This window comes from Eupeodes corollae, chromosome 1 (genome assembly GCF_945859685.1).
Source record: "Eupeodes corollae chromosome 1, idEupCoro1.1, whole genome shotgun sequence".
Taxonomy (NCBI): domain Eukaryota; kingdom Metazoa; phylum Arthropoda; class Insecta; order Diptera; family Syrphidae; genus Eupeodes; species Eupeodes corollae.
This window is the reverse complement of record NC_079147.1, coordinates 252908657-252922680: the sequence shown is the minus strand read 5'-3', so window position 1 is coordinate 252922680 and position 14024 is coordinate 252908657. Positions and strand designations below refer to the sequence as shown.

At 36.9% G+C, this 14024-nt stretch overlaps 3 protein-coding genes across 3 annotated transcripts; 2 read left to right on the top strand and 1 right to left on the bottom strand.

The window, feature by feature from the left end:
• Positions 1-1951: 1951 nt before the first annotated feature.
• LOC129938525 (serine/threonine-protein kinase fray2) lies at positions 1952-2879 on the top strand. The gene is made up of 2 exons (XM_056046147.1): positions 1952-2683; positions 2757-2879. Exons 1-2 carry the CDS (start codon positions 2063-2065, stop codon positions 2835-2837), a joined length of 702 nt encoding a protein of 233 aa, XP_055902122.1. The 5' UTR covers positions 1952-2062; the 3' UTR covers positions 2838-2879.
• LOC129938526 (39S ribosomal protein L41, mitochondrial) lies at positions 2725-3459 on the bottom strand. Its single transcript, XM_056046148.1, has one exon. The coding sequence runs from the start codon at positions 3365-3367 to the stop codon at positions 2867-2869; it is 501 nt and encodes a 166-aa protein (XP_055902123.1). The 5' UTR covers positions 3368-3459; the 3' UTR covers positions 2725-2866.
• A 4857-nt stretch (positions 3460-8316) lies between these two features.
• On the top strand, positions 8317-10467 carry LOC129938885 (Golgi pH regulator). The gene is made up of 8 exons (XM_056046701.1): positions 8317-8508; positions 8584-8854; positions 8917-9041; positions 9102-9202; positions 9262-9440; positions 9500-9681; positions 9742-9927; positions 9988-10467. The coding sequence occupies exons 1-8, from the start codon at positions 8467-8469 to the stop codon at positions 10258-10260; spliced, it is 1359 nt and encodes a 452-aa protein (XP_055902676.1). The 5' UTR covers positions 8317-8466; the 3' UTR covers positions 10261-10467.
• Positions 10468-14024: the final 3557 nt, after the last annotated feature.

Genomic DNA, 14024 nt, shown 5'->3' with positions numbered 1-14024 from the left:
CTCGTCCCTGCTGATGCGACCTTAAAATCGATGAAGAAATGGTTGGGTGTGATTTGATGTTCTTGGGTTTTTGCAGGATCTGCCGTAATGTGAATATTTGATCGACTGTATACTTTACTGGTCTAAAACCACACTGATAAGAGACGATGGGCTTTAGACGTTTACATATTACGGCAGAGAAGATTTTGTTAGCGATGTTAAGTAGACTGATTCCTCTATAGTTGGTGCAGTTTAGAGGGTCTCCTTTTTTCAGGATCGGCAAACAATTCTGAGGTTCCATTCATCGGGCATGCTTTCTTCCGACCATATCTTACAGATAAGTTGGTGCATGCTCCTAACCAACTTATCTCCAGCTGCTTAAAAGAGCTCGTCATTCAAGCCATCTGCTCCAGCGGCTTTATTAGACTTCAGCTTAGATATGGCAATCTTTACTTCGTCTAAGTCGGGAGGACGGGATTGTTGGCTTTCGTCGTCTATGTTTAATTTATCATCCTGACTGACAACGGTTCGTCCTCGCCGTTATACAGTCTGCAAAAGTGGTCCTTCCATATGCTCAGCATTAACTGCGATTTCACTATGATGTTTCCACTTTCGTCTTTGCAACCTTCGGTTCTAGGTTTATGGACTTCATAATTCCGTTTAGCCTGCTCATAAAACTTCGAACCTCCTCTTCGGTGTTCCTCTCACCTCTTCTGTTCATAGAGCTCGTGAGCAGATCTCGTCCTTTTATGCAGCGCCGCTTTGCGTCTAATGGTGTTTAATCATCAGATTTCCATTGCTTATTATGATCTTTGAGAAATAACTCAAAAATACGAAAAATTGTTTAATTTTTAGTAATGGTGTAGTTTTTGCTTGTATAATGTCAAAAATGACAACTTCAAAAGTGACAGCTTCGCAAATAGAGGGCTTTTTGAAAACCCTATTTTATTATGAGGTAATTTTTGTGCGTTCACCGTGACAGCAATGTAGCGTTGAAAGTTTTGTATATAAAGGTTAAGTAAAAACAGAAGCCCGCACGAATTAATGCCGCTTCGCTGGAGTCTCTCGGTGCTAATACTTAAATTAGTTGGACAAAATACCTCAATGTAAGACTCATGTGAATTTGTTTAAGTCTGCAGCAAATTAAGTTTTATTTTCTAAGCTGTCATTAGTGTGCGTTTTTTTAAATCTAAAATATTTGAGCTTGTAGAAAATGGGTTAACACAATGGCCGAACGTCTATAGATATCAGAGATCTTGAAATAATGCATAACAAAAATGGGAAGATCATTCTAAAAAATAGTCTTTTTAACTTTTTTGGATCATGGGGAAAGATAGCTTAAGCTTAATAATTAGCAACCGTTAAGCATGGTGGTGGATCGATCATGATTTGGCGTTGTATGGCAACTTTTGGTGAAAGAAATTTACAATTCATCGTTGGTATAGCTGAGCAATATATTTTCTCCACATTCTTCAAACTAATTTATGTTATAGTGCTGAAAGAAAAAGTTCGTCAACAGTTCTTATCTTGTTCCTAAGTGATAAATCTTTGCTGATTTATCAGCATAAACTAAAGTTTTGATGTTATCCTAAAAAATTAATACAAAAGTGACAAATCACATGAACGAGGTGGCCGATTGACAGCTCTATTACTTGATATGATGGCTACATACGCTGTATGGCATGTTGCACCTTCTTTTTGGAATTAATCCTCGTCGAAATGATTTCCCCTGACATGGGGAATACAAAAATCACGTATTATGTTGACACCGAGTATTTTTCCTTGATTATTTGGAATCTCAGGATTCTCATGAAGATTGTGCTCATTATTATTGTGCTTTTGAGTATTGAGCCAAAAAAAGTTTATAATTGCGAGATCCTAGAGAATGAACGTGTCTAACAAGAAAATGCATTATTGTCACTTCCAACCAAAACGAACAGCTCTATACAATATTTACAGTTGTCAATTCTATCTGTCAAATGTATATTTCTCCGACATCCGACCAAAACTAAACAAGAATCCAACAAATACCTTCCTTAATTATTTATTTGCTTTAAATTAAAATAAAAGACAAAAATAAATTATGAGAGAAGTTGACCATCGGTCCTCGTCTCATCGTTCGCGCCACAAATCCAAATCCAAGTCACGTGAACGACACCGAGATAGAAATAGTCACAGGGATAGGGATAGGGACCGGGATAGAGACCGGGATAGGGACAGGAATAGAGATCGAGACCGAGATCGAGATAGGGACTACTACTCGCGTCGGCGGAGACGTTCCTCTTCGCGGTCGCGTCCATCAAAGTCAAGAAAAAAGAAATCCAAAAAGAAGCGTTATCGTAGCAGCAGCAGCAGCAGCAGTTCCTCCAGTAGCCGCAGTCGGTGCTCAATAAAGTCAAGCAGTTCCAGCACACGAAAGACGACGGCAACGATAACTCGGCCGCCAAGTTCCGACGAGAATTCCATGTCAGTCCAATGTCCACCTCCGCCAAAAGACTTACACGTTCTAAGTAGTTTTCGTGACCGTGACGCACTTGCTAAGATCGAAGAAGATTCCTTTACGGCAACGCCATTCGTCAGTTCGTTGTCGACCAAGAAGATTTCCGATAAAGTAATAATCGACCTGAAGAATGACACGATTAAGGTTGAGGACAAAGAAAAAGAAGAACCAGAACCACCGGAATCGGCTATTTTTCATCCAGATGTAAATATTTTCACATATTTAAAAATTCAAAGCCTTTCAAATTTAATTTCAATTTTATTTATTTATTTTGCAGTTTATTGGAGATGAAAAAAAGAAAATGGAAAAATGGATCAAGAAACTATACAACTACCGGCAGAAGGCATTTTCAGAATAAACTAGATATTATTTTACTTAATAAAGCAATTAGAAGATATCAGATCCGGTTTTTCTTGCTTTCATTAGGGCTTCCTCGGGGGTGAGCAGTTCTTGTTGGGAGGGTTCCAATGGGCTTCCATCCTCGGCTAGTTTTCCAGCCTTGAAGTCGTCTATAACCTTCTGGGCATACACTGCGTTGTACAAATCTAGGCTGGTGAATTCTGATTGCACAACATCGGGTGCCTTGTAGGAGACGTAGGGCTTCAACTTGCAATCTTCCAAATTGGGTACAACCAATTGGGGAATACGCTGAGGAATGGATTGGAATTTTCCATTGACATAGACTCCAGTGTCACGGACACCACGTTTATAGACTGGGACTGGTGGATTGAGGGAGTTTCGTTGAGCTTCCTTGACGTTGCGAGTTCCGCGCTTGTTGTAGGTCGGGAATTTGCGGAAATTACGTTTGCCAGCTAGAGCAGCTGATGTGGAGATGGATCTTTGGTTGGCACGGACAGTAAATGCAAGAAGTTTATTTATTTTTTCCATTTTTTTGCCGAAATTATTACGGATTTTTATGTGATGGAAAATAGTTATGTTAAAAATTTTTCATTTGACAGTTCGGCAGTCGGTTTGACGTAATCAGCTGAGAAGCAAATGGACTGTTTGTTCTAAAAATTTGTGGAACTCTTTTGGGCTTTGTTTAATGACAAGAGAAAGTTTGATGATATTGCTATTGAACAAATTTGATGGGACTTATTTTAACTATTTTTTTATGTCTTCGCTGTTAAAAAAATGGGAAGCTGATCAAATGAAGAAATTTTACAATAAGTCATCTCATAAGAGTCCAATGAGAACAAATGTTTGTTCGTTGATGTGAGTAGATTTACGTTGTCCTGAAAAATCTACTTCTCTATCACTCGCCGCTTAAAAATGTTCTGTAAAGCTGGCTTACAAAATTTAAATAACATAGGGGCGTATTTATAGAGAATTACTAAAGTCGTGATTTCTTGATCTATAGTTTATGGCTTATTGGTTAAATAAAAAAGCTCTTATTCATAGTCAATTTCCTAGCTGTGCTTAGTAAAACCCCAGGTTAAGGTTGTGCTTTACTACAATTATACTTCAAATGACAACACAAATATTTTTATATTTCCACATTTGTTATTTTGTGCTGTCATTTCTCAAATTGAATATCAAAAAAGTAAGTAAAACAAAACTATTTGAATGTGTAGAATAGTGTAGAATTCCTTGTCGCTTAATATAAAGAGATTGAACCGTGTTTTTATATTTTTCTTTTTCTTGGTGCTTTATTTTTCAGATCACGACATAGCTCAAACTCCTCTAAGATATCTATAAATTATTTGATATGCCTTATTTAATAGCAAAACACAAAAGTTTAGAGGGTTTTTATTGCTTTGACGCAGAAATGTAAGTAATTGTTTTGACATGTAGCTTTTTTCCAAAACAATGTATTCTTTTTTTTTGCCATTTCTATTGATGCGAAAAACGCTACAAAAATTCAAAACCCAGAAAATGAGAAAGAATCTGATATCAAGAATTTTCTAGATTTTTTTAAGTCGCAAAATACACCTTTCAGAATCTATTTTTGACTTCAGTTCTTAAGAGATTTAAAGCTTTTCTATTAATAGATATGAAATGTGCATTTCATTTTTGAATTAGCCATTAGTTTAACAAAAGTGCCACTTTTCCTGTTTTTGGGACATTTATATTCTTAAAATTCGATTTTAAAATAAATTCTAGAATATCTATTTAGTGCTTTTAAATATACATTTTTTATTTAAAATTAAAAAATGTTCACCCCTTTCTGAGATATCAAGTTTTGTAAGAAAATTATTATTTTTATAAAAAGCAAAAAAATTACATTTTTGATAGGTTAGGTTTGGTTAGGTTAAAGTGGCTGTTCAAGATGGAAACGGACACATTTAGGCCAGTTTAATGGCCAATTGTGATACCACAAGAATCTTGAGGTTTCCTCCTTAGCTCAATGGAACCAGTTTGAGTCCCTTACGAAACGTGAGAGGCTGATTATGCTGATATGATTTAGATCGTTTAGATCGTTAAAGAAGAATTCTCCTACGTAGTTCTTGCGTTTTCGAGTCAGAGCAGGGCATGTGCAGAGAAGATGAAAAACTGTTTCTTCTTCGCCCATACAGCTTCTGCAAAAGTTATTTGAGAATACGCCTAGTCTCGTGGCGTGCTTTACTATTAGACAGTGCCCGGTTATGACACCTATTAATGAGCTTATATGCGATCGGCTTAGAGACGGCAAGCACCTTGAACGTTTTAGATCCAGTGTTGGCCAGATGTTTTTTTGACCTTACACTTGGTGATGTTGTTCCAACTGGTACGTGCCCTCTTCACAGCGTCTTGCATTAGCAACAGTTTACAAGTAGCGATTGGAATGTCTCTATAGCCCGACACCCACCAAAGGTAAATATTAAACTGTTGTGCCATCTCCATAAGATATAATAGACAGTTATAGACTGTTATAGAGTTTGTAAAAACAGAGTCCAGTGATTTGATAGTACCCTAACTATTTGAGAAAATACGAATATCAGATGTTGATATCACGTTTTCTTTAAGCCAGGACAAGTCTTCTTTTATCGCCAAAAGTTTCACCTGAAACACGCTACACGCTACAATGATTGGGAAGGCGGAATGAGAGACTTCATTTTAGTCGTTCAGAGTACACACCTCCACCAACCCCTGCTTTTGTTTTTGAACCAATTTTGATCATCAATTTGAAAATTTGATCACCGACACGAGCTTGCAAGGAAAGAGATTATAGAAAACAAAAAAAAATACTTGCCATATAGTCTTATATAAGTAAAAATCACTTAAATATTCACTATTTATGTGCTTCAAAAATATAAGATGGAATTGAAGACTAGTTTCAGGAATTAATATAAAATTGACGATTTCTTATTTAAGGTTTAATTTCAAAAACTTGAATACTTGCTCTTTTTCTTGGAAACACATTTTACGAAAATAATTTAAAACATAACTAAAGTTAGAAAAATATTAGTAGTTTTTGACAGCGAACCACTTTTTGATGAATGTCGTTAAATAACTAACAAATCTTTAAATGAAACCTTTACTCATTTGGTTGTTATGACAACGTTAAATTAATCTCCTTTTCTTTCATGGAAACACCTCATGATTTATTTTAAATCACTTGCCCTAAATCTCGGATTATATTTTGGTGGAAACGTGCTATAACCTCACTATATAAGCCTTATGGCTCATATGATCGTCCATTGGTCAAAATTTAATGAATTTTTGCTAAGTTTTTGGAATAGGGCTGAATTTCCGATCCATATTGTGTTCTTGGTCCAGTCCTCAGTTAAAAGTGGTACTTTTGGCAACAAAGTTTTATAGGCTTTTCATACCAAGTCCAAAACCTAGTTTTCGTGAAATTATCGGTTTTGGCTAAAAACCGGTAAACAACAAGTTTTCGTAAACTACAAATTTTATATAAAACCTCTCGAAAACTAGTACCAATTCAGAGTTGAACTAAACAAACAAACCTTTCGAAACATTAAGCGCTCAAATTAATGTAAATAAAACAGCTGATGTCTGCTTTCAAAACAAATATTTAATTTCGAAATAAATTAGGTCGTTATAAGTAATATCATTGATACAAATTCCTTACAAAATAAGAATTATTGCTTTTTGATTTTTATTTACAGAATATGGAAGAGAAAAAACAAACAAAAAAGGAAGCTTCGGGGGAGCTGCGTGGCAACAGACAAAATTTCAGGAAAATTTACCAACGTCGAGAATAAAAGCCCCGGCACTGGCTGTTCTTATATGTTCTTCCAGAGTTTCAAACGCTCGTTGTTAAGCGAGGAACGGGGATTCACTATGGCTAGTGGCCACAATGTGGGAATCGTTGTTCCAGTAAATAAAACCACAATAGTGGGCTATCGCATTGATCGACAGTGATGCCAACATCAAGAAGATCCTCAGTGCTTTGTACAAGCCAGGTGAGTACTCAAAGAGATAGTCATGGAGAAATTGCAGCCCATCATAACAGCTTCAGTGATCACTCTATATGAATGTGATTTTGGTACGAATTTGGAACTAGGAATTGATCTTTTCTGCTCCGGCTATAAGGACCTACGCGAAATCTTTCAGAATCTTCTCAACTCCTGCTCAAAAGGTCACAATATATTTCTATCCTGAAGGCACATTTGGCCAGTAGAAGCAAAAGTCATTAGCTCAGTATTTTGGGTTGAATTTGTTGTAAAAGAAGAAGGAAATGCTTTAAATAAAATGCATGTTGCTGATTCTACGATAAATTTTCTAGACAATTAGCTTCTCCTTAGAGAATTGTTCGGACCGGTTGAAGTGAACAAAGAGAATAGCTGCAGCCAAGCGACCTCTCAGTTCTTGTTGGTTCATGTGGTGCGCCCATTCTACCCGTCCCCAGAAATTCAGTTGAAACTCTTCTTCGAGACAAGCTATTGTTACGGCCTTGTCTGCGCTGATATGCAGCTCTATCACATCACAGGAAAGAATCATCGACTTAAGGCTGTCGACGGCAAAGACAAATCCTTAGGAGAATGTTTGCACTTCAAGAAGTTTCAAAAAATTGAATCTTGAGAAAATACATACATAATGGGAATCATATCTATTAACTCAATACGATTCGTTTTGTTTTTAAGGAAATCTCTTCAAAAATACAAACATATTATCTCCAAGGGGGGGGGGGGGTCATGATACATACGTCCCCCCTGGACCCACCATTGCAACGTCATCACGTTATTCGAGAAAACTAATTCAGCTTTATGGCTGAAACACATACACGCTTCAGCTTCGGCTTCGTCTCCGTTACGTTAGGCCCGCTTCCAGGTTGCTTTGAATGACATTTCTATTATTTCATCCCTCCAAAGAGCAAATATTTTGTTTGTTGACATTTTTTTCCTGCTGAAGAGCTGTCAGACAAAGCAAATGTTCAGAAAATTGAACTAGAGCTTCCGTTTGGAGTCACATTACGTTACATTACATTCTTTTCCTTACGATTGTCAAACAAAACGTGAGGTCGAAGCTACATTGTGATAGCATGCATTGAATTCCTATGGCTGAACTCGTAAACGTCAGGCGAAGCCGAAGCTGAAGCGTGTATGTGATTCAGCCATTAAGGCTTTACGAAACTTCAGACGGAAGCTGAGTTTGAAAGTGTGCAATTATTTCCAATTCTACTAATGATTATATTATATTATATGATTTATAATGAAATGTCAAAATGTGTGCTACAAAATCTTCCATGGCCGTGGTTTACATTGAATTAATTTCATTTCATTGTACATTCCTTTAGAATAATAAGAACGAAATAAAATGTCAAAATTAATCAACTCAAATAATTCATGTGTACACCCTCCATAGGACCCCAAAAACTTGAACTCGTCTTCTGCAAAAGTCAAACTTGACAGCTGGAACCGCCTCCGTCTACCGTGTTTCGTCATCTGCCTCTCTATCAATCAAAAATAATCAAAATTTGTTTATAGTTTTGTTGGCGATATTTTTCCATTCGCTATCAAAGGAACGAATTTCAAGAAAAATGTTAATCCCACCCGCGGTAATTGAAAATAAAAGGTAAAAACAGTAACAACACAATAAAAATGGCTTTCCTCGAAGATTGTCTTATAGTTTTTGCTTCCCAGGTTAGTAAAATTCTGATTCTTCTTTCTCTTAACCAAATCTTATCTTGAACTTACCACGAACAAAATAAATTTCAGTTGGTTTTCTTTGCCGGTGGTTGGTTGTTTTTTGTTAAACAACTTTTCAAAAACTATGAAATCCGTCACATATCTGTGCAATTTATTTATTCCCTAACATTTGCATTATCAATAACCATGTTCGAATTGATAATCTTCGAGATTCTTGGTGTTTTGGAATCATCGTCGAGATATTTCCATTGGAGATTGGGATTGACGTTGCTTCTCTTGATGGTTATCATGGTGATTCCTTTGTATATTATTCATTCAGTTATTCATAGTCTTTCGCTTGGTAAGTTATTTATGTCAAGACGTGTTTCTCGGCAGAGATTCTTGCTAAGATTGTTAATTTAGTTTCAGAGAAATGGGTGCGAATCATGACAGTATTGTGTTATTTTGTGTTCCTCTATGGGCTTTGGAAGATCGGAGATCCATTCCCATTATTAAGTGTATCTCATGGCATATTCACTATTGAACAGGTTGGTATAAGATTACTCCTTAATTGGAATGGATTTGTAACTCTTATTCTGTTTTGTTAGGGAGTCTCTCGGATCGGAGTGATTGGAGTTACTGTTATGGCCATTCTGTCAGGTTTTGGTGCTGTGAATTATCCCTACGAAAGTATGACCTACTTTATAAGGTATGACTATCAATGGTTTCATAACACGTTCCTAAATATCTTCAAATCTATTTATACAGGCCTGTTTCCCAAAGTGACATTGTTGTTCTCGAACGACGGCTAGCTCTAACTGTTGACATGATAACTGGGAAGAAAAAACGCATAGCTCTCGAGCTCAAACGCAACAAACAAAACAACACAAAACCACGATTGTGGAGTATTTTAAGTTCGGTAGCAAATCGAGATCCTGGAGGAGAGAGTAAGTGGAATCAAAAATATATTGGAGCTGGTCTTTACAGAGAGATCTCATCTTTTCAGATATTGGTCAGCTTAGATTAGAAATTGCTGGATGCGAGGAGATACTTAGACAGGTCTTCCTTGAAATCAATTCTTTAAAAAACATGCAAGAACGGCAAATATGGTCAAAAACGCTCAAAGGAAGGTACTTCAATGTTATTGGGCACTTCTTTAGCGGATATTGTTTGTACAAGATTTTCATGGTAAGTTTTAATAAAAATGTTGTTGTTTTTTTCATTTGTCTGAACTTTTATTTTGCACAGTGCACAGTAAACATTATATTCGATCGTGTGGGTCGCAAGGATCCAGTTACTCGAGGCCTTGAAATAGCAGTACACTGGTGTGGCTTTGACATTGATTTAGCCTTCTGGAATCAACACATTTCCTTTTTATTAGTTGGCTGCATTGTGGTCACCTCCATTCGTGGTCTCTTACTCACCCTTACAAAGGTACAGAAACATGTTTTGATATTTAAAAAAAAATAGAACTAACAATTTGTTTTCCTTTAGTTTTTCTATAGAATTTCCTCGAGTAAATCATCCAATATTATAGTTTTAATATTAGCACAAATTATGGGCATGTACTTTTGTTCATCTGTCTTACTTATGCGAATGAATATGCCAGCCGAGTATAGAGTTATCATCACTGAAGTGCTGGGCAGTTTACACTTTAATTTCTATCATCGTTGGTTTGATGTTATATTTTTAGTAAGTGCTCTTACCACAATTGTTGTCTTGTATATATCGCAGAAGCCTTGGAATCATGATTCCAATATAGATTGAAAAAAATATGTTGCAATGTTGCGCTTAAATCTATAAAACGTACATTTATAAAGAAAAATATTTTTAATTTAAAATAATCAATTTTAATCCAAAGTGTTTAGTTTTTTATTTAAATTAAAATTAAAAATTTAGTAAATATAATTTGTAAAACATTGAACAAAAAATCGTGATTATTTAAAAGAAAAAAATAAACATTCCGTTATAACATCTCGAAATGATAAAATTTTGTATCAATATGAACTCAATAAAGGTAATCTAATCAGCGCAGTTGATAAAGAATGTTAGGTCTAGAAAGCTTGTTAATTTTCTTGTGAACGAGAACCTATTTTTTCTATAGATTTCTAAGAACATCAAAGGAACAGTATCTCTGGAATACATATTTGCTTAAAAAATGAAAAATTACAACACACACAAGTTTAACGGGTTCATTTAATTTTATAATAAATAACTTTTTTTTTGAAAATGCTATAAAAACATCGAGTGAAGCTTCGGCTGAGTGGCATGTAGCGCCACGCCGCCGGCCGCGCCGCCGCCGTCCCGTTGAAACCAAATGTTGCCAATTCTTCCTCTTCAATTATTGTGAACAAAAATTCGTTGAACATGGCTCGACAACGATCGCCATTGACTGTTACGGCCACTCCTTGCTCATTTTTGAAGAAAAATCGACCAATTATGCTTCTGGCCAAAAATGCGCAGCAAACAGTGGCTCGTTTTGGGTGTATCAGGTTTTCAATGTATGCGCGCGGGTTTTCTGTGCTAAATGCTACCATTCACGAAATAAGCACTAGTTGAAAAAACACGTTAGATCGCGAACGCGTACAAAAAACTCATTTATATAAAATTTCCCAAATGACTTACAATCTTCATTTTATTGGATTGGAGTATACGCCGATAACATATTTGCATTCGCGTATGATAGCTTTTATCAGGTTTAAGATACTTTTAAACAAGTGGGCTTGTCAATGTTTAGCTCTTCTTAAAACCTTCAACCATTGAACTGCATAATTTCTACCGAATAATAAAATCTAGCTGCAGCTTAATATTTAAACGTAATATTCGCATTCCATTAAAGAGATAAACCAAGATTCTAAGAGGGAAACTTAAAATGGACCACAAAAAAGAACCTTGCAAATATTAACGCAGCTAGCCAAAAAAATTACGAGAGCTGCTCATAGAAGGGCGAGAGCTGCACATAGTAGGACGACAGCTACTCATAGAAGGACGAAAGCTGCTCATGAGCTCTATGAGCAGAAGAGGCGAGAGGAACACTGACTTCTCAGAAGGAAAAAGAGAAAGCATGAGAAGCGTGTGGTCGAAGATGTTGAGAGGTTCAAAAGCAGGAATGAAGTTAGATGTTTTATGAGCAGGTGAAACGGAATTATCAAGTCCATAAACCTAGAACCGAAGGCTGCAAAGACGAAAGTGGAAACATCATAGTAGAATAGCAATCAATGCTGAGGATATGGAAGGACCACTTCTGCAGACTGTATAACGGCGACTAAGAATCGAATTCCGCTGTCAAGCAGGATGATCCATTCAACTTAGATGATGAAAGCCAACAATCCCGTCCTCCCGACTTAGACGAAGTAAAGATTGCCATATCTAAGCTGAAGTCTTAAAGCCGCTGGAGTAGATGGCTTGGTAGGTAGGTAGAAATGGCGATCTCAAGGCAACCTATCCTGAGATCCAATTAACGCTGTAGTGCGCCGTTTTAATCCCAAAAACTCGTTTGACCTATGATAGAAAGGGAAAGATTTATAGAAAAGCTTTATAGCGATTATGTTAGAGTCATTTTGTCGCATTGAGAAAAAAGATTAGGTCTCTAATCTTTGTCTCATATAGCTCATCAAGTTCGTGAAAGAGTGCTTTTCCAAAGTATTTAATTCTAGTGTTTGCCAAAGCAGACATTTGCAGAGGAAATGCATTATCGTTTCGCTTTCTCTTTGGTCACTACAACTACGGCAAAATGTGTTGTAATAGATACCCCACTTCTCCGCATGAACTCTTATAGGCCAATGTCCGGTACAAACCGCAACAATTTTGGCTATGTCTTGCCTTGGCCTGCACAGAAGATCGTTTGTACGGGTTTTATTATAGGTGGGCCATATCTTCCTAGATATAATGCAGTTGGGTAAATTGCTCCACCTTCGGTTTGAGCACTCATGGCCCAGGTGCTAACTTTCTTCAAAGCTGACTCCGTGATATCACTTATCACAGAGGTGTACTTTCCTGACACCAATAGCACCAAATCATCCGCATAATCTACCGCCTTCACTCCACATCTCTCTAATTTAACGAGAATTGTATTCATGACCAGAAGCCATAGTAGAGGCGAAAGGACACCACCCTGGGGTGTTCCCCTACTCACGTGTTTTGTTGCGATTGTATTGCCTAGAGTGGCTCGAAGCTTCCTACCACTGAGCATGGAAATAATCCATTCTCGAATGAAGTCTTCAACACCAAAATTAACGAGCGATTCTTCTATGGATTCAGTAAGGACGTTGTTAAAAGCACCTTCTATGTTTAGGAAGGTGGCAAGAGTAAATTCTTTATAATGGATTGTTTGTTCTACAGTACGCACTACCTCATGGATGGCAGTCTCCGTAGATTTGCCCTTAATATAAGCATGCTGAGAGCTTTCGAGAGGTCGTCCACCTAGGATTTCTCTAATATGGTAATAAAGAATGCGCTCCAAGGTTATAAGCACAAAATATGTTAAGCTTATTGGTCTTAAATCCTTCGCGGATTCGTGTCCTCGCCTACCCACTTTCGGGATAAAAACTACTTTGATCTGTCTCCACGACATGGGCACATGTTTGAAAAGGAGGAATCCTTTGAAAATTTGTTCCAGCCATGGAGCTGCCACATCATGCAACTTTTGAAGTATAACTGGCAGTATGCCATCCATGCCTGGGGATTTATATGTAGAAAAAGTACTGATTTCCCACAAAATATTTTCTCTGGTTATAACGAAATTTACTTGCTTCACATGAGCTACGTTTAGCTCTGTGGTTTCAAGCGGTTCGGGGTTATCACTTTTGCAACCCGGAAAGTGCGTCTTCATCAGTAGCTCAAGAGATTCGGCTGGAGAGGCTGTCCAGGTTCCATCAGGTTTTTTTAGAAATGAAGGATAACAATGTTCCTTCAATAAAACTTTGCTGATCCTTGCGGAGTCCTTTATGTCTTCGATTGATTGACAATATTCTCTCCAGCCTTGTCTTTTGGCTGATGACAGGGCTTGCATGTTAATTTTAAGAGAGTCCTTATACGGTTGGTAAAACTTATGTTTGTGGCAGATATTGAAAATTTTCCTCGTCATTTTCCTAAGACTGGACAGTTCTTCATTCCAACAAAAAGGAAGCGTTTTACGGCTATATTTAACTGGGCAAGAGGCTGTAAAAGCTTTACTTATAGAAGTTTCAAAGGTTTTCACCTTTGATTCAAGGTCTCCTATCGATTCAATGAGATTCGGTAAGTTCTTAGTTTGGAATTAGCAATTTGACTGAATATCGTCCAGTCAGTTCTTTTGGGATTTCTGTAAGGCGGAGATTTTTTCGACTCGAAATTTATTTGAAAAAGAATCCACTTGTGATCCGAAAACGAATTCCAAAGGGAAACTCTCCAATTCTCCACTTATAAATTACGGTTGTTTACTAAAGTAACATCAAGCACATCCTCCCATCCATCATAATTTTCCGAGTTCGGAAAGACGAAAGTGGGAGTATTGCCTCTGTTACAAATGGTCATATTATTTTCAATAATAA